This window comes from Lissotriton helveticus, chromosome 11 (assembly GCF_964261635.1).
Source record: "Lissotriton helveticus chromosome 11, aLisHel1.1, whole genome shotgun sequence".
Classification (NCBI taxonomy): domain Eukaryota; kingdom Metazoa; phylum Chordata; class Amphibia; order Caudata; family Salamandridae; genus Lissotriton; species Lissotriton helveticus.
In genome coordinates, this window is record NC_136072.1 from 14,668,810 (window position 1) to 14,689,612 (window position 20,803).

The window sequence follows — 20,803 nt, forward strand, 5'->3', positions numbered from 1 at the left end:
GATGCCGTCTGAAAAGTCTAATGTAGATCAAAGTCTATCTTTACTACTTTTCGGTATTCACAAAACTTCAAGTCCTGTAATCACAGAAGAAGCCGCTCCGAGCCCTGGCTCACACTCAGTTCAGATTGCTGTGCACTTCCCAGGGGAGAAACCTGTCAATGGTCATTCATGCTTCTGCTTTTCAGGGACTGATTCACAAAGCATGTAGTGAGCCCTCCAACACAATGTTGCATGCACCCTGGGGATTGGGGTCACCCAAAGGAGATAATATAAACTAATACACAACTAACAAGCAGCAGCGCAGAGCAAATTTCGTGAGCATGTTGTGTAAGAACTGGGAGCTATCGTAGGCCCACCGATGTTTAGGCGCATATTATCTAATGAAAGGTTGTCTTCCGGGGTGCACAGTGTCAGGTTTTTAGCAGGGTGTGCAGATTTTGAAACCCTGGATGAGGTACGGATAACATGGCTTTATGTGGCTGTAGTGGTGGTGTCTCGGTCTGTAGATCGACTGGTGCAGCATGTGTAGTGGCGCCAGGCTCTAAGGAGCCCAATGAACTTCAATTATGGTACCTTTGTCCTACTCAATCATGTCCTGTGTGAGTTCAAGAGGAAAGTCGATATCGCCGGCTAATTAAATTACCATCAGAGCATGTGGTTCAGAAACACTGAAGCAGGGTGGGGAGGGAGTCTGTGGGTGCCGTAAGGCCCCACGGGGAACTGGATTTGAGGTAATTGTATAAAGTTGAAATGTTGTCATCTATAATCACTCCCACCAGATGGGTTGCTTCTGGCTCTTGGCTACAGTGAGCAGGCTGTTCTCGTGGTTACAAATGAGTGTGTTTAAGAAACTGATGATTGTGTCTCAATTAAAGACATTACACAGGCTTGAGCTGGCCCATATGGTAATCAGGCCGTACCGTCAGGATTGCGATGTCGGTTTCCCACAGGCTTTTCATGTCGGGCTTGCCTCAGTGGCCTCCGGTTGGGGGCAAGGGGTCACCATAGATGCCTTCCTGTTAATCCCTGCACCGAGTGTTCATGCTACGAGGTGCAGGGACTAACAAAAACTCCCGTTTACGAATGAGAGCTTGTGCTGCAGCCGGTTTCCGACCTCAGCACAAGCTCCCGTAGAGAAATGGGACCTTGTGACTGCACCATGTGCGATCACATCATAATTGTGGAGTCGGGACCGCCGACCTAGGGTCGGTCAGTTTCGTATCTGCTGCAATGTCAGTCGGACCGATATCGCAATCAGGCCCTTTGTGGTGAAACAAGGATGAATCTCTTAGGTAAAACCAGAAAGCTATCCATTTCTGAAAAGTAGACCACTTAAAAACAGGAAATAAGGTCAGCAAAAAAGTGCATACACAAAAGTAAGGCCAGACAAGGAATTTCTGTCCCAATTCCATCAGGGTAGGCAGCCCCAAGTTTAACTTCTTACATGGCTTTCTTTTTTATGTCTCACCTACAGACGAAATTTCAAATTCAGCAAACACGTAACTTGCGTAAATCGCTCATTGTTTTCCCAAATAAATTTACCATTGAAATAAAAAAGAATGTATGAAATAGGAACAGGTAAAAATGCTTTAATCCGTAACTTATTGCCCTGATAGTGGATTTACCACTGTGACACACTCTTACGTCTGTGAGTCCCTTCTAATCACAGGGATATAAGGTCATCATTTACAAGAGGCCTGTGCCATCGGAGCATCATTTGTTATGATGCTTCCGTGGCATAGGCCTCTCAATCATATCTATGAGGTGACGTAAAGCCATCCTGCGCGGCTTTGCATGGCTTCACAGATATGGAGTAAGGAAAAGCAGCGCAAAGTGCTGCCTCGCCTTACTCTAAGTCAAGGAGGGGTTCCATATGTGTTGCTGTGGGTGCTGCCACTCAACACCCATGGATTCTGATGCTGCCCCAGGTTTACAAAATCAAGTATACCTGAGGCAGCACTAAAACCTTACGCCTCCCAGAGCAGGTGTAACAAGGAGAAATGTTTTATTGTCTCCTCCTTATTTTCCCTCTTTCCACATGCTCTGCATTCTGCAGCACACTTTAAACCAGGAAAACACCTCTCATGACTGTTTTTGTAAAGATGTTATACGGTAACTCACCAGTGTTTCTAAAGTAGACCTTTTCAAGGAACTACAACCAGGAACCAAGAGAGGACCTCCAGATTTCTATATGCAACTAGTTGACGGAAGAGAGGTGGTTTGCCATCTAATGAGCACACTCACGTATTTTCTGTAAGAGACAAAATGATTTATATATATATATATATATATATATATATATATATACAGATCTGGAGGGAATAACTTAGCACCCAAAATCATATTTTATTCCACAGTAACTCATACATCAAAACTGACCCTGCATTGAGCAAGGCAATTCCAATGTTGAACTAAAGAAGTTTACATTTAGATGACAACTTCTTGAGTGCTGCTACTGTGCAGTGGTGTAACATAAGCTCCAGTGAACCCCCTCCGGCACTGTGCAGTCATCCTGACTGGGTTTAGTGGGTGGGGGCCCTCCATGTATTTTGCAGGGTGTCCCCTCAATTTTTCTTACACCACTGCCACAGGACTTCTTCCTTTCATCCCCATACAGGAAAATAAAGTCCTCCCAGACTCCCTTATGAGGATGATTTTCTGCCACAACTTGTTTCATGTGCAGTTTAGGTGCAGAATTTAATGCATTTTACAAGCTCAGGAAAAGATTAAAGTTAAGCGACATCTACTACAGCTTTGGCCTCTGAGGTTGGAGGTGGCAGGCCTGCTGGTGTATGGTATAGAGGAGATGAACCACTTATAGATAGATATGCAGATACTACGTGGTAGGTCTTAAAGCCTGATTTTCCAAATGCCAGCTTCGCTATTGGCTGAGAAAGATACTTGTGAGGCCTCCTTTACTTCATAATATCCTTGTGATGTAGTAGAGCTACAAAAATCATTGTTGCGTGTCCCAGCCTATCAGTGAGCAGCACTCCATGTGGACAATTAGGAGCATGGGAATGAGAGTGTAGTAAAATGATTTGTTGTTCACTAGAATGTTTTTAGTGAAAATATCAAGAGTTCAGCTTCACTCCTCATTTGCTCTAACTTTTGTTTTCCAGTTACGTTGTGGGAATGTGTGGAGATGGTGCGAACGACTGTGGGGTGAGTATAAAAAGCTCTGCACCTTGCCATGCACAGACTGTTTCTTAGTGTCAAGTGAAGTTTATTGGTGAGGCTGCATGTCCTGGATGCCTCAGTGTGAGAAACATTTAGGTCATGAAGAAGGTCCATTCACTATTATCCAGGATTAAATGATTGATTCATCTGTGAGTATGTGTTAACATAGATTCCACCCCTTAGCTGTCCCTGATTAGGCTCTAATGCCTTCTCGCCCTTGATTGGTTGGCGCCACCGCTCTATAAAGTCCTTGTGTGGCTATAAATGTTGTCAGGAGAAGCACAACCAGCATGTGTCAAATAATATTCGCACATTTATTTATCACATGGACCAGGCAAACATTGTGTATGTAAGCGTCTCTTCACGTCTTTGGATATGAAGATGGTTCTCTTTGAGTCAGTGGAGTGCTTTTGGGGTCTCAGCTAAAAATGCTTCGTCTGGGATCAATAACCTTTACTCCAGTTTTTCTTTGACAGGCCCTTAGAACGGCTCACGTTGGTATCTCGCTTTCGGAGCAAGAGGCATCAATGGCTTCACCTTTCACGTCGCGAACCCCAAATATTGAATGTGTTTCTGAAGTCATCAAGTAAGCCAAATACTGCATATTGTTTGTATTTAATGAAAAAAAATCATGCTCTGGTCATGGGAAACGACACTCTGTAAACACGAGTGCCATATTTAAAAGGGTACATTTACATATGTAGATTTACTCAAGGGTAAATCTGGTGCTGCACCAAGGTGTAAGTCTAAACGTTTTTCTCTCCACCATTTGTGAGTGTATATTTACACCTAAGTGTCTCAACCCTCAGCAGTTCATGGGTTGGAGACAACTAGGCTGAAATTACCTGTGTAAATGTACTACTAGTACCTTTTTACATGTTGGTGAAGATCTTGGCCACCCTGTTAGATACTATCTGAAAAATTAATAATGTTTATGAATTTGTTAAAAAATTCCAACATTTATTTTAATGTAATATCATAATTTTGATCAGGCCCGAGAGTGTTAATCTCTGTAGTTTGTGCTGTCCTACACCACCTTTGCTCTCTCATGTGCTGCCTGTTCCATCATGGGGCACACTTCCAATAGTTCTTGGGTCTGTTGCCTCTGGTACCTCATCATTTGTTCCTACACCATCTTCTCCTTACACCTGTCAACTCCAGCCATCTCCAGGCCTCCAAGGACTGTGTGAAGAAGTGTTTTTATCAGTCCACAGTCACCGTTAATTTAGTTTGAAAAAGCAGCACATACATCACATTACGTTGCCTTAAAACCTATTTAACTTCCAGTCGTGCTGCTGTCTCTGAATCTGTGTGGTATGTCCTGGGAATATACATTTTGGAATCCAGGGGCCATGTTTCCTTGCCTTTTGCAGCATAAAGTCTTGGTTACGAACTTTCAGAAGTCAGGATGCCATTTGTCTGGGTGGCACCCCCTGCTCCGGAGGGCCCCCAGGAACTCTGTACGCCCATGCCACTGGGAAGAACTGTGTTGCATTGTCATCAAATACATTTGTGAGCAGCCATTCTTGTAGAAAAATCTCTGCTGTAGAACCCTCCTCTTTCTCTGGCATGCCCACCAAGGTGTTACTGTTTCTCCTTGAGTCCTACCCTCGCCTTCTGTGAATGTATGGATGAGTGACTGGTTGTATGAATGTGTGTATCTGTCTGTCAGTTGATGTTGAAGTGCTGTATAGGTGTGTGAGAGGGTAAGTGAATGCCTATATGATTGATTGACTGGTTGTCTGACTACCTCTATAGTTGTTTGGGTGTCTGTGTGTGCAGGTGAGTATGTGTGTGACTGACTGTATAGAAGAGTGAATGGGTGAGTTGGTGACTGTATGGGGTAGTGAGTGCATGTGTGAGAAGCTGTATGGGTGAGTCAGTGTCTGTATAGCTGTGTCAGTGATTAAGTGATTATGTCACTATGGACGAGTGGCTGGATTTGTGAAAGGAAGTGTAGGTGAGTGACTAGGTATATGAGTGACTGTATGTGTGAATGAGTGAATGTGAGAGCATCTATATAGATGTGCACATGGTTCTGTCAGTGACTATATAAGTGAGTCACTGCATGTTAATATTCATATGAGTAATGAAGTGGGAGTGTGGGTATGTAACTGTTTTGGTGAGTAAGTTGTTGTATGATTGACTGTATGGGTGACTGTGTAGGTCTATTAGTAGTTGTATGGGTGACTCAGTGTGTGAGTAGTTGAATAGGTGTGTGAGTGGACATGTGAATGGCCCTATTACTGAGTGAGTTGTGTGTGACTGCCTGTATGGATTAGAGAGTAGATCTGTGTATAGAATTATGAATAAGTGAATGGGTGTGTAAGTATTCGTATGGGTCTGGGAATACATTTGTTAATGTTTGTGTGGGAGTTGCATTGGTTGTATAAAAGAATCAATAGGAGTGTCAGTGGGTGCGTCAGAGATGCTTGAATAATGCCATCAGTGATGTCGTTTGAGATGTCATCAGTGATTTCATCAGTGATGTCACTGACCATGTCATGAGTGATGTCATATGTGATGTCATAAGCAGTGTATTGCGAGGCCGCGAGTTATAGTTAGCTCGTCTGCATATAATTGCTAAATTTATCTGGTTTCGTACAAGTGAAATGTCAGCCTAACTATAACGGTCCTGAAACCTTTGGTTTTTTCAGTGAATTTCTAAGCTTTTTTTAAATGTTAATTCTTAACTATAACGTCCCTGTAACCCTTGGTTTTTTTTGTGAATTTCTAAGGTTTTTAAAAAGCTAATTCCTAACTACAACTCCCTTGTCATCTTTGTTTTTATGGTGAATTTCTAAGATTTTTAAGTAGATGTCATGTTTGCAGAGTGCTGTAGAAAGGGGACTAGGCCTCTGACCAGCTCTCTGGAATTCCACTGTGTGGGACTTACAGGAGGTACCAGGAGGGCTTCTGGGCCTCCAAGGTTCCTCTGGAGCCAAATAACTTTATCCCCCAACTAGGAGTGTGCCAGAAGGCATATTTGCAGAGTGGTGGAGAAAGGGGGCATGTTCACCAACCCTGCTGTGAGGGACCTACTGGAGGTAACAGGAGGAGTAGTTGGCTCCCAAGGACGTTCTTGGGGGTCAACTACCCCTCCTATTACCTCCAGTAGGTCCCTCACAGCAGGATTGATGAGTTCTAATAGCAGGCCACGCCCCTTTTCTCCACCACTCTGCAAATGAGCCACATGGCGGGCTCTTGGTTGAGGAATGAAGTCCCAATCTAAAATGACCCTCATGCACATGATGGGTGTGTTTGTCGTTAAAGCGGTATATCTTGGTTCTCCGCTTTTAAATCACGTGTGTGCATAATCATTGGGTCGATCAGGTTATGCAGCCTCCACCAGGAGGTTCTTACCCAAGGTTGATGCAGTAGTGAGCCAGTGAGAGGGGAATTTTAAAATAGATTTAAAAGGGCCACGAAAACCAGGGTATTATTTATTAGTCTGGCTTCCGGGTCCAGAAACTCTTTTGTATAGTGCACGTTGGAACTGGATTATGAGTAGTAAGTGCACTTAGAGTCTAGGGTTCTAGAATAGTGAGAGGAAAGTTCTAAAATGGTCGACATGTTTCTGCCATACTGCCTGGGTTAGGACTTACAGGCATTCTTCAGGACCGTTAAGTGAATAACGTGGAAGTAATATAAATGTGGTGCTCAAAAAGGTGATAAATAAAGGTTGTTGACCTGTTATTCTTGTTATGAAGGTCTCATTGTACCTGCGGAAAGTAAACACAGTGGTTTCGCAACACACACAAGGGAAAGGGTACAGGGGGACACATACCTAGCAGAAATCTGCTACATCTATCTCTCTTGTGATAGAATACTAAACAACTAAAAAATGGCAATACTTTAGTAACCGGTTATCAATCATGGCAATGTCAACTCTCTCTTGGGGCTCTCCATACCCATGCAAAGGTTTTTAGCATGCTCGCAATCGTTTCATGCGTGTTGATCTTAAAGATATATTGGTGCTTTACTAACATCTCATATAGTCTATATACTACAAGCGGTTTCACTTCAGTGTGGATGTTCACCATTACATATAGCCCTTATACCGTATACATGGTGCCAGAGCGGTTCTCACTGCTTGATGACATAAAGGAAATCATTCCGTGAACCATGTTTAGACATGTGGCCCCATGGTGTTAAGGTCGCGGGTGAAATTATCATGCGAATTTTGTTACCTCGCGCAAACAATTTTCGCGCTCCTGTCGGATTGATTAAGCTCCAGGGGGACTAGGGAGGGAGACATTGCGGTTAGTATCATTACTTCCCGTATACCATGTCGACCATTTTAGAACTTTCCTCTCACTATTCTAGAACCCTAGACTCTAAGTGCACTTACTACTCATAATCCAGTTCCAACGTGCACTATACAAAAGAGTTTCTGGACCCGGAAGCCAGACTAATAAATAATACCCTGGTTTTCGTGGCCCTTTTAAATCTATTTTAAAATTCCCCTCTCACTGGCTCACTACTGCATCAACCTTGGGTAAGAACCTCCTGGTGGAGGCTGCATAGCTCGATCGACCCAATGATTATGCACACACGTGATTTAAAAGCGGAGAACCAAGATATACCGCTTTAACGACAAACACACCCATCATGTGCATGAGGGTCATTTTAGATTGGGACACCCCTTTTCCTGTATTTTACCTGCATACCGAAGGTTGTACAGGACAAGTGATCCATTCCCACACTTTGATTAAGATATTGACTTTGGAAACTGAATGGATCAACATTCTACCTCCCCCCTCACTTGATATGAGGAATGAAGTCCCCTTGGCTGCTGAGGGTCCTCCATCCCTCAACAAAGAGTGCGCCAGGAGGCGCGTTTGCAAAGTGGCGTAGAAAGGGTGTGGTCCTCTGGCGAGTTGCCCGCTTCCACTTTTTTTGATTTTAGGAAGGCGGGCTGTGTGGCCCCCCTTCCCTTGATCCTTTTTTAACCCTGGGGAACCCATCCCCCAGGGCCTGATTCATTTCATTTTTTTAATAAAATAAAAAAGGGAGAGCCCCCTCCATCGGGTATTTTGGTCCCGGAGATCCCATCCCCTGAGGCTAGGCCTATATATTTTTTTTTGTAAAGGAGAGGGGGACAGTGCAACCCCCTCTGGAGCCATTTTTGGCCCCGGCGACTCGAACCCCCAGGGCCAGGCCATTTCTTTTTTTTTTTTTCAAATAAAAAAGGTTTTACGGAGGAGAAGCTATGCGGCCCCCCTCTCGAAGCCAAATCCGCCCCGCCGGCCTGACCTTAAGTTTTTTTTCATACATGGGTAGGGGGGCCCCCTCCCGGGCCATTTTCTGCCTTGGGGACCCCATCCTCCGGCGCATGGCCAGCTGGTTGGGGACCAGGCGGGAGCATTAGCCCATTACTAGCGTAACCCCTCCCGCTCCAAATGTACTCCCTGATGTGCAGTGAGCTTTTCGCTCACTGCTGGGGGGTAGATTAGAGCTAAGACTCTCGGAGAGCAATTCAGAGCGAAGAATGATACACCTGGCCCAAAAGTCTTTGCAACTCTACACGCCTTTAAACCTGAATGAGGTGGCACCAGATTTTTTATATGAACAAGTAATATTGCAGTGTAGAGGTGAGAAAAAGGTTGCCACTGTAACAAATAATTGCTAAATGGTAAGCAACCCCCTTACAGTTCACTGTCAATTTCACAGCTAAGGAGTTTACCTACACTCTGGTGCTTTGTCCTAAATCTGTGGGAGGAGATGTGCTGGTTAAAGACAGATAATTTATTAAAGTTTTCATTTATGCACACTAGCCATCATGGATGGTTGATAGTGTTTTCTCTGCATGTATAGTGCATTGACACCCCTAGGTACACTATATGTCACTTACAGCCACAAAACGAATAAGCTGTGCACTCTGCTTGCTGTACACATGTGCTTTTTTGCGTTTGCCACTGGGTAGTGGGGACAGAAGCTTTGAGGCACTGTTTGACTAATCAACAAGTTATTTTTGTGTTTTCCCACCAGGGAGGGGCGCTGCGCACTTGTGACCTCATTTGCGGTGTTTAAGTTCATGACCATGTACGGAACTACAACCCTGATCAACCAGCTTCTCCTCTACTGGGTATGTTTTGAACTCATGGTGGCTTCTGATATGTTCCACTTAAGACCAAACAATATTGTGGGGTGGAATCACCCAGGAAAATGTAATGAAAAGCTTAACTATTTATTGCCTTACATCCTTGTGATTATGGAATATATGAAATATCATCAGCTAGGAATCTGTGAAGAAACAGAACCTGTCTGTATCCTTAAACTCATGTTTTGTCCCCCAGGTATTACCTCATCGTTTATTAGGACAGGATAGAGAGGGTCCCAAGTCCACATACTTGGAAGAGTTTAGATTACAGAAACTATTGCTCTTCCCTTTTTGTGATGCAAATGGATGCTATTTATTAGTATTTTATTTTTTCACTTTATTGAATTGGAAATGGTATTCTCATAGAAGTGATGTACAAAACTCCAAGTTGGTACATGAGAATATTTGCAGATGGGGGATCACTTGGAAATGACTGATGGGGTATAAGGGAAACATCCTTTACAACAAAACTTTTACCACGCAGTGCTGTTACAACGCAAGTATTACAACGAAAACCTTTACAACGCATTACACTGGGGGGCGCTTTAGGATAGGGAATAGTTTTAATTTACTATCCAACACCTTCCCTAGTGTCCACAGGGACTGGAGTTGGAATAGTAAATTAAACTATTCACTATCCAGCACCCCCAAGTGTAATGCGTTGTAAAGGTCTGCGTTGTAATACTTGCGTTGTAACAGCATGCGTGGTAAAAGCATGCGTGGTAAAAGCATGCGTTGTAACATCATACATCCGGGGTATAATGGTTGCAGTGTGAGAAACACACTCAGATAGTGCTTTACCTACACTGCAGATTGTACTCCACTCTGCTTGAAAGTCTTCTCTGCTTCAGACATCTAATGCCTCAAACACTAGTTGCACAACTTCCAGACCTGACTGTCCAGCACATACCTGAACCTCAAATATACTGAGGCAGATTTCCTGTTATTTGCCAGAAAGAGTAAACAAGCAACAGTAAAAACCTGGCAACCTAGCTCTGTGACAAGAACCTTGACAGCTGCAAACCCCAACTTTCACTGAATGCCGAGTCAATTAAACTCACCCTGGTCAGACAACCTCACTCTCAAGGATATTCCGTTATATCTGGTACATATTTGCTGAGGGCCTTAGGCACAGATTACATAAAACAGCAAACCATATTTCATGTATTTCTGCTTAATTTTGCATAACTTGCTGAAAAGTTCATGAACATTCACCATATAAAATTGTGACACTTCTGACACCTTCTTTGTCACATAGACAACAATGAGTTGGAAAATTGTGATGTCAGATGAAGTTGATTAAACATATTCATTTCTTCAGCATGCATGTGAATGAGGGCGGACACCCATGGCCCCTGCACAGGCTTGTTGTAGAAAGGATAAACGGATCCAAATGAAGGTTTAGGGGTGATTATTAAGGTTTAGGATATCAAAGACCCCATCCACAGAAGCGCTCAAAATCAACTGCTCCCGACCAAGTCTTCCGTTATTCTGTCAGTCCAGAACTCAGTTGACAAGCTGTGGAAAAGTAAATTTTGCCATGTTCTGTGTCCCTACGTGTTCCCCATCTTATGTTATATGTGCATGATTAATATGCATATGTATTCCCTTATGATCGATTAAAGACGCAATTTTAGTTGTGTCCATCTCTAGTATGCCAGTTTTCAGTTCTCGTTAAAGCTACGAGTATTAGGCCTATGTAAAGTTATGTTGCCACGTGTTACAGTGTGCACGTTAATTCATTGAAAAGTCTCCGTTTCTAGGCCTCAAAAGGGCCCGGACACCAGATTCAGCTCCTGTCTCCTGAACCCTCGCTGAGGAGCGATACAGCCCCCACCTGTATCCCTGACCCTTCACTTACTTCCTGCCTCACAGTGCCCGGCTCGGCCTGGCTCTGCCTGCCAGTCTGCCAAGAGTATGTTATGATTCTAGTTATCAGTCCAGCCCTCCTTCTCTGCATTCCTAAGCTACTGAATCACATCAATAGTTTCAGTCATGGTCTAGCCTTTACGTCTCCATGTAAGAGAAATACTGTATTAATGGTCATTTAATACTCCTCAACACGCACTACATATAGAATGATGCATGCACCAGTCTTAGAGTCTGTTAGCCTTTACCCTGATAACTTTTGGATTCTATCAAGATGTTCTCTAAACATCAGATACTAGATAGTGTTTAGGTACATGTCGCTCTGACACTCCAGACTTTCGTCTCCTCTTCTAGCGCAGAAGTCATAGCCCCCAGTTCCTCCTAGTAACACGTCATTGCCAGCTTGCGCGCACCACTAGGTCAGAGGTCCCGGCTCCTTAGGTAGCCCCCTCCATGTTTCCGCCCCGTTTATGACATATTCTGTTACGTTTACATCACATGTCTATGTATACGCCTCTTGTTCCACCCACTTTATGCCTTATCTTTCGCGACTGCTATGAACTCCACCCACTGCTACGCCTACTATACTGAATGTAATGCAATTGTTTAACTATAAATATTGTGCACTGTTATTAAAAGTTACCCCTTATGCTCCCAGATCCTGCCCCCCGGCAGCTGCCATCCCATTCCCATGCAGGTTGTCCTGTTCCTGTCCTTTATGCCTGATTAAAACCTGCAAACTCCAGCTACCTCGAATCTTGACTCTTATTTATTGAGCTATCTGTTATTGTATATCTAGTCAAAAATAGAACAGGTATTTAATTATTTATTTACCACATAATGGCGCCCGAATAGGGACTTGCCCTTTCCCCACGCGCCGGAGAAGCCACGCCAGCCCCCTGACCCTCTGCAGCCGTGACGGAACCATACCGTGCACGTGCAGATATTTCTGCTTCAAGTATCCCTCAGGCCCACGGAGGAGACGGAGGTTGCGGTCCAGCATCCAGACGAGGCGGTGGAGGAACGCGGCGAGTCCCGACCAGAGCCCAAGCCGAGAGTCCAAGGTCCGAGGTATCCGGAGGCCCACCCGTAACTGAAGTCCGAAGTTCGTAGTCCGTCGTCGTAGCAGTCCAGTCCAGTCCGAGGCCTTCCGTTCTTGCTGCCCGGTGAGTGCCGTTGCTGGGGTAGTATCTAGACAGGGTCAATTAATTTGTCTCTGGTCCGTGGGTTTGGGTACGCAAATCCAACACGAAGTATCCACCTAGGTGGATGCGGGTCCTGACGTGTCTCTTTATGAGACCGGTATGTTTCGTACTGTTTCAGCAGTGCATCTAGTAACTCTAGTAAGTTCTAGTCTCGAGAAATTCATGTGTTTCTGTTCTCAAGTATTCCAGGTAATGTTTCTGTTCGAACTGTTATTTTAAATGTCATTTCAATGTGTTTTAATGTCGTGGTATGAGTGATCAGTCTCAAGTCATTATTGTGTTCATTGTGTATTGTATTGTGTCCAGATCCCAGTTCACGTCATGCCTCTGTTCTCAAAATTACGTCAGTTAAGAACTAGAAAAGGTCTGCTCGAGGAAGCAGTTCCTGTCCCACCTAGGGACAGTCCAGGTCATTTTATGTATCATAAGCATGGCATAAGTGCCATATTATATCTAGACTTATGGGTCGAGTACACTAAGGAATTAGAAGAGAAATATAGATGGCCTGTATCAGGCACATGGGATGCCGAGTGCATCATGCGAGTAGAAGAAGTATTATGGAAAAAGAAAGCCAGACAGTCACAGAAAGATGCCATCGAGTTATGGCGCAAAGAATCTCATAAAAGAACCGAAAAAGAAATCAGAAAGTCAGAATTAAGTAGAGAATCCTCAGAAAGAGCCCAAGAAAGGGAATTAATCGAAATAGGTGAACGAGTTAAAACCGAACAGTCAGACAGACAGAGGAATGCCCTTATTAAGGGTATGTACCCTCTTCTTGCCGAGGGCTTGCCAAAAGCAACCCCGGAGGCATCCAGTAATTTTCCGCCACCCTTAGTTCCGACCAAGCTACGTCGCAAACCGACCGCAGCTGATATTTTTCTCTCGTCCTATTTGGACGACACAGTCCCAGAATATGCAAATCCTGTTCCGCCAGCTCCTGTAAATAATGTAAATCCTGCTCCTCCAGTCACCGGGGCACCTGTTACAGCACCTGTTACGGTACCCCCGGTCCAGCCTACATTACAAGTACCCGCTACACTGGTCACTCTGCCAGCACGAAGAGTATCAGTCGACGATTCCAGTTTAGGGGCCGCGGGAGGAGGTCCTCCGGGAACCCCGCCGCCACACAAACGTGTAACGTCAGTCGAGTTACATGAACGTGCGTTACAGCGCACGCCCAAACATCAGTCTGTTGCAGATATCAGACGAGCTCTTACCGAATGCCGTTATGATCCGGTCCCAGGTGATGATAGTATGGTTATATATTCATTACGTGTAAGACGGGTGACCGAGTATTTGGACACCCTACCAAATATGAAAGAAGATCTAGACAGAATATATTGTTTCATTCGTACAGGAACAGACCCAGAAAGTATTGGCGAAGTCATGTTTCTAAGAAAAGCTGAGATTCAGCTCATGCTATTAAAGTTCCTAATTAATTGTTTAATAAGGGAACAAGATTATCCGACTAAAGATCCGACCGAAATGAAAGTCCTGACAAGGTGGAGTGATAATATAGCCGAGGGAAGACACAGGACGCTCAGTTGTATAGAGAGTATGTACAAGAAAATTCGTAAGGAAATAATAAGGTTACACGAGAAACGCAAAGCAGCACAAGTAAGCGAGAAGGAAAACGACTCTTCTACTGAAGAGGTAGACGACGAGAATACCGCCAGAATAGCGTATGTAGGTAAAGCTAGACTTCCCGACCGACATTCACGTCTAGAACACAAGAAAACTGTTCCTCTTCCAGCACCAGAACAAGGTTCTCTAGAGCAAGTATTTCAAGCTACCGATCACATTCTGAAATCACGAATCGGTTATAGTGAACTTAGTACCATGCATGAACAAGAACTAGCCCGATCAGCAGTCCGATGGGCTACTGATTCTACCACTTTTTCAGACGAAATAGTGGCACAAATGTTTCTGAAACTGCCCCCAGCCGAGCAGCGACTGGTGGGTATGTATATGATCCAGCACCTCATTACATTGTATGAGGGTCAGCATTCCGATCCAGGTCCGTTACATGATGTTCTGAACGAGTTACTCCAGTATAAATGGAGAGGTCTAGTTACCGACTTAATTAGTATCATTCTAGAACAGCGCCACAAATATAGAACGTTTCTGAACCCGCATTTTGTTCACGACTCACCCCCAGAAAGTAAACCCTTTTACATAGACAGACAGCATCCGTTACGAGAAGTACACCCAGTTAGGACAACGGGTGGTGAAATGCAACGAGTATTTGTTTACACCCCGATTACAAAGATGGAACTCTTAGAGATGAAAAAGTTAATTCCCTGTCACGATAAAGATCCAGCAGGGTTCCACCGTGAATTAAAAGACATGCTCCGTATGGGAGAATACACGTATCCAGATATAATTAAAATGTTAAAGGTCCTGTTGCCCGCGGGCATATATGAAAAACTCAAGGAGAAAGAATGGGAGGTGGGAGAGAAAAAGATAGATTGGGCAGCTCTAGAAGCTGAAGAAAATACACGTGTACCAGGTACCGGTCAAGGAGATAAATGTAAAGAATTACCTGAACTGTTAATACAAGTTTTGCCAAGATTACTAGCCACGAAAAAGGAAGACTGGGATGCAATCTCAGCCTGTAAACAGAAACCAGACGAAGATACTAGTGATTTTTATTCTAGATTTGAGAAATGTTTTAGCATCAACAGTGGTTTGAAGACGAGTAGTGAGTCATACCCTCATCTTTTTGTTACTAAACTAGTCGAGAATTCAAGTCCACAAGTTAAAAATAGAGTTTTGAAAGTCGAGAGTACCTGGCAAGCTAATACTCCGTCCCAAATGCTCCAGATGCTCCAGTATCACCAGAATAGAATCAGGGAAGAGCAAGAACACGAAAGGAAACGTATGAAAGACACAAAAATGAAAGTATTAGTTGCACAATCTGTTCCACAGGACAGTCAGAAGAGGGGTCCAAATCAAGCCAGTCATCCTGCAGTTCCTGTTAAAGGGACCTGCAATTATTGTAAACAGCCAGGTCATTTTATAAACGAGTGTGCAGTTCTGAAACACAACATAGCCACTGGTAAGACTAAAGAAAGACCACGTCCGCCTAGACAAGAACAAGTTTCACAGACTTCCCAGTTACCACAGAATACACCACAGACAGTTACAGCACCGCAGCCTATAGCTGCAACACAGCATGTTACACAGCAGATGTACCAGTATGCACAGTCCGAGTATCCAGAGTACCAGCCGTATTCATGAAACAGCCTAGAGAGGGAGGTAGGCTTGCCTCTCATCGAGATTCCTGTAGATCAAGAGGGTCCCTATGTTCACAGTCAAGTATTAGGGAAAGACAGAAAGTTTCTGATTGATACAGGGGCAAGTAGGACTACTATCAGTCATGACGAGGTTCCAGGGGCTCCGCTCTCAGGCTCTAGAAATGTTTCCCTTGGATTTTCAGGAAAGCCAATTGTTAACGAGATTTCCAAACCAGTTACTCTAGAAGTAGGTCCATTGTCCCGAACTACTGACCTGCTACTCACGAAATCATGTCCAGAAAATTTGTTAGGCATTAAGACATTAAAAGAATTAGGTGCAGTTATTTGCTGCTCCCCAGAAGGAATACGTTTGTTTTTACGTGACTTTAAGGGTCACTATGTATTACGTGATTTTGATCCAAGATTATTGAATGTTCCGCAGCATCTATGGGCACAAGGTCCAACTGATGTTGGTTTTATGCAAATCACACCCCATCGTGTGACTCTCAAACCAGGTGTAGTGTTACCACGAATCAGACAGTACAGATTGCCACCTGAGGCTGTAGCAGCCTTATCCAAAATTATTGACGAGCTCATTGCTCAAGGAGTAGTTGTAGAAACGGACTCCAATGTATGTAATTCTCCTATCATTCCAGTCATGAAACGTACTGATCCAAATGCACCTCCAGTATATCGATTAGTGATTGACCTTCGAGAACTTAATAAATGTATCATTCCCCAGTACCCAGTTGTCCCAGATATTTCTTCCCTATTGACAGCCATTGATTCTGAGGCTACATTTTTCACAGTCATAGACCTCAAAAACGCATTTTTCAGTGTCCCCATTCATCCAGACAGTCAGTTTCTTTTCGGATTCTGTTTAAATGGAAGGAGCTATAAATTCACACGAGCTCCTCAAGGTTTCACAGAAAGTCCTAGTATTTACAGTCAAGCACTTAAGAGACAACTAGACAATATTCACATGCCAACTGACACTGCCCTGCTCCAGTATGTCGATGATCTACTGATCACAGCCCGTTCTGAACGTGCCTGCGAGCGTGCGTCACTTACAGTCCTGTATTTCCTAGCCGAGATGGGGCACAAGGTGTCCCCTTCGAAGCTTCAATTCTGTGTCCAGCAAGTGATCTACTTAGGCCACTTACTGTCCAAGAGGGGTAGGCAGTTGACACCTGACCGTATCCAGTTAATAGCGAGTCTTCCTCAGCCCAAGACCCAGAAGGAGGTACAAGCTTTTATCGGCCTCACTTCTTATTGCCGACAATGGATTCCTCAGTATGCATTTCTAGCCAAGCCACTGATACAGTTAACGACACAGGAGGCAGCCGTATCGACTGTCCTCCCTTGGACCCAGGAACATACACTTGCTTTTAATGAGTTAAAGAAAGCTTTATGTCAAGCTCCTGTTCTAGCTACTCCGAACTACAGTAAGCCTTTTACACTTTTTGTCACAGAACGTGATGGTACAGCATTATCTGTTCTCACACAAGATCAAGCAGGACAATACAAGCCCTGTGCTTATTTTTCGAGCACATTAGATCCAGTAGCCCAGGCTCTGCCTGCGTGCCTCAAGTCAGTTGCAGCCACAGCACTAGCTATCAGACAAAGTGATTCCATAGTGTTAGGACATTCCCTGACAGTACAAGTTCCACACTCCGTGGAAGTTCTTTTAAACCGAACCCAGACTCAGCACTTGACCATTGCACGTTTAACAGGTTATGAATTGACACTGTTCCAGCCACACATAGAAATCAGACGCTGCAACGTTCTAAATCCTGCTACACTGTTACCGTCAGTTACTTCAAATCCTGCCACACATGACTGTGTGGAAGTAGTTAACACCATGACAAAGCCAAGACAAGACCTGACAGATATTCCATTACCAGATCCCGACCTGACACTTTATGTGGATGGTTCATGTATGAGAACAAGTACAGGAGAACTAGTAGCCGCGTATGCAGTGACTACTGAGACTGAAGTTATAGAGACACACCGTATTGACACTCTGTCCGCTCAAGCAGCAGAGCTAGTTGCTCTGACCCAAGCCTGCATACGTGCCAAGAACCTGAAAGTAAATATATATACAGATTCACGTTACGCATTCGGAGTCGTACACGACTTTGGAGTGCTCTGGCAGGAGAGAGGTTTTATGACTTCTCATGGAACCAAGATTCAGCATGGTCTCCTTATCCAAGCTCTGTTAGATGCAATACATTTACCAACAGCTATCGCTATCATGAAGTGCAAAGCACATACGAAAGTCACTGACATTATTTCCCAAGGTAACGATCTAGCAGATCGAACAGCCAAGTTTACAGCCCAGACTCCAGACATTCCAGTTAACGCAACACTGACACACACTCCAGATCCGACTACATGTATGACAGTTAAGGACCCCACTCAAGATGTCATAGATATCCAGTCACATGCTACTCCCGAGGAAATCAAGAAATGGTCCGAACAAGGAGGGGTCCAGACAGATCAGGGATGGTTGACAAAGGGAAAAGCCACATGGTTTCTCCCCGACTCAATGGTTCAAGTCATTATTAATACCGCACATAGTCCTGCACATTTAGGAGAAAAAGCCATGTTAGACAGTATCCAGAACATTTGGTTCAACAAGCATTTACGAGCTGCAGCCAAGCAGAGAGTCCGTACCTGTATGATATGTTGTCAGTTCAATCCAGGTAAAAGTGTCCCGGTGGAACAAGGGGGATTCCAGCCTCCTGACCACCCTTTTGAGGTCCTCCAAATGGATTACATTCAGATGGAGCGATGTCGAGGTTTTAAGTATGTCCTTGTAGTTGTATGCGCTTTGTCCAGGTGGACAGAGGCATATCCAGTCCCAGATTACACAGCCGCGACCACTGCCAAGCAGCTGGTTCGTGAATTCTTCCCCCGTTATGGACTCCCTAGGGTCGTGTATTCTGATAACGGCCAGCCATTCTCATCTGAACTCATGAAGCATGTTTCCCTTTTGTTAGGGTACCAGTGGAAGTTTCATTGTGTACGCCATCCTGAAGCAGCAGGTCTCGTAGAGAGAGATAACCAGACATTAAAAATCCGTCTTGCCAAAGTCTGTAAAGAGAAAGGTGTAGACTGGCTAGTAGCTCTGCCAGTCGCCCTATTTTATATGCGCATGGTCGCACATTCCAGATCAGGTCTGTCCCCTTATGAGGTCGTATTCGGCCGCCCCCCGAACATGTGGGGTACACCTAGACCCCGAAGTATTACAGATGTTTCCAGTAATATGCTGACAGATTACCTAGCTTCCTTGATGTCTGCCCTACACTCTTGTCGTTCACAGGTTGCCGCCGCATTTCCAGACAATACCGAGGTGAAACCACATGAGGTCATTCCAGGCGACCTAGTCCTTGTGAGGAATTTTGATCGTTCAAGTCCGCTGGAGCCTCGCTGGAAGGAGCCGAAGTTAGTCCTTCTGACCACCCGCACGGCCGTGAAGTTGGAAGGCAGAAAAGGCTGGGTGCACCTGTCTCACGTCAAGAAATTTCATGGACTAAGAAACAAGACTTTAAATAACATTTCTGCAGACACTTCCGAGTCTAAAAACAGCCCTATTCTCAAGGACTGTCCCGCTATTGACTTTGATTCAAAGTCCTCCCTGTTAGAGAAAACTCCGCAGCAGGAGTATAAACAGAAGCTCCGGTCTAGTAAAATAAGTCAGCCAGTTTAATTGTCTAAGTCCCCCTCGGGTGAAACGGTTAGACAGGTATCTGACATGTATGAGATAGACCCCCATAGTGAGAGAGTTAGTCAAAACTCCATCAGATGTATTGTTATTTTATGTTTTCTTCTATTTTTGAGTTTGATGGTTACCTGCACAAGTTATGCATTGCATTTATGTTTTTCAATTTCTCATGTAAATAAGTTTTCTAATGCTACAGTAGAGCACACGTTTAGTGATCTGCCTCCTCACGAACTATCCTATCGTCTTGCTATGCGTAATAACACATTTATCCGTATGTTACACTATTCACACCAGACCAGCAATGCCACTAATTGTTGGGTGTGTGGTCGACTCCCTCCTTTCCAGACACCGAAGGGAGTTCTGCCACTGTTTCCTTATCCGTTTTCACATAATGGTTCGTGTGGAGCATGGTCCACGTTAACGTCATCCTCAACTGATATGTCCCTTCTGAATAGTACATGTTTTCCAGACAAGCAAGGTCTCACCCATAGAACCGGGTTAGACCTAGAAAATGAAGTTTATAATTTAGGTAATTATTCTTCGAATTTTATGGTCCTGAATGTTCAGTCTGATACTACTCCAGATTTACCTGCTATTTCAGTACTACCAGTCAAAGGCGAATTATGTGTCCGAAAAGATGGTTCCGCACATGTAGGACATAGTGATTGTATTACTATTGTCAAGTATAGTGACAGTGGGAAATCTATTTTCAAAGCCTCACGTCATTCTTATTTTGTTTGTGGTCAGACCGCATATGTTCGTCTGCCCCTCGATTGGGATGGAACATGTTACATTGCCTTCCTACTGCCACCAGTTTTCCTAGCCCCATCCGATTATCATAGAAACACACATCTAGTACACATTAGACATAGAAGGGAGATTGAGTCCCCGATTGTCGATCAAACTGAAACTGCTCTAGAACAGTATACAGACTTCAATAGAGGTTTCTTCTTCTTTATAGGACCTATCCAGAATAGTAAGTTAATCCGTAGGTTAACCAGAACCCTTGAAGCAGTAGTGAATGAGACTACTTCTGGTCTAGGTAACTTAACCGAAGAGCAATCTGCTATGAGATTTGTCGCGCTCCAAAATCGTCTCGTTCTTGACGTCATACTGGCCGATAGAGGAGGAGCATGTAGAGTCATCGGATCTAGTTGCTGCATTTTCATTCCTAATAACGCACCGTCTGTTTATTCAGCTATAACCAGACTTCATAAAATTGCCCATCAGTTACACCAGAATCCAGGCACCTGGACATGGTCCGGTTGGTTTTGGAGTATAATTTCTGCCTGGGGATGGAAATTATTGTCATTCCTAGGTATAGCAGTAATGATCATTTTCAGTTGCTGCCTCTGTTTACAATGTGGCCCTGCGATTTGCGGCATTTGTGCTACATCCTGTATTCCAAGTCCTAGTCCTAAGTCCCGTTCCAAGACAATTCGAGACGAGCAAATGATACTGTATGAAATGATAGATGGTATCA

At 44.2% G+C, this 20,803-nt stretch overlaps 1 protein-coding gene across 1 annotated transcript in view; it reads left to right on the forward strand.

Moving 5' to 3' along the window:
• The window catches only part of LOC144792390 (putative cation-transporting ATPase 13A4), a 466,918-nt gene that overhangs the window by 342,933 nt on the left and 103,182 nt on the right, over positions 1 to 20,803 (forward strand). Inside the window, exons 22-24 of the mRNA XM_078667375.1 lie at positions 3,123 to 3,165; positions 3,657 to 3,766; positions 9,172 to 9,268. Coding sequence (XP_078523501.1) covers positions 3,123 to 3,165; positions 3,657 to 3,766; positions 9,172 to 9,268 — 250 coding nt within the window. The remainder of the gene's footprint in view (positions 1 to 3,122; positions 3,166 to 3,656; positions 3,767 to 9,171; positions 9,269 to 20,803) is intronic.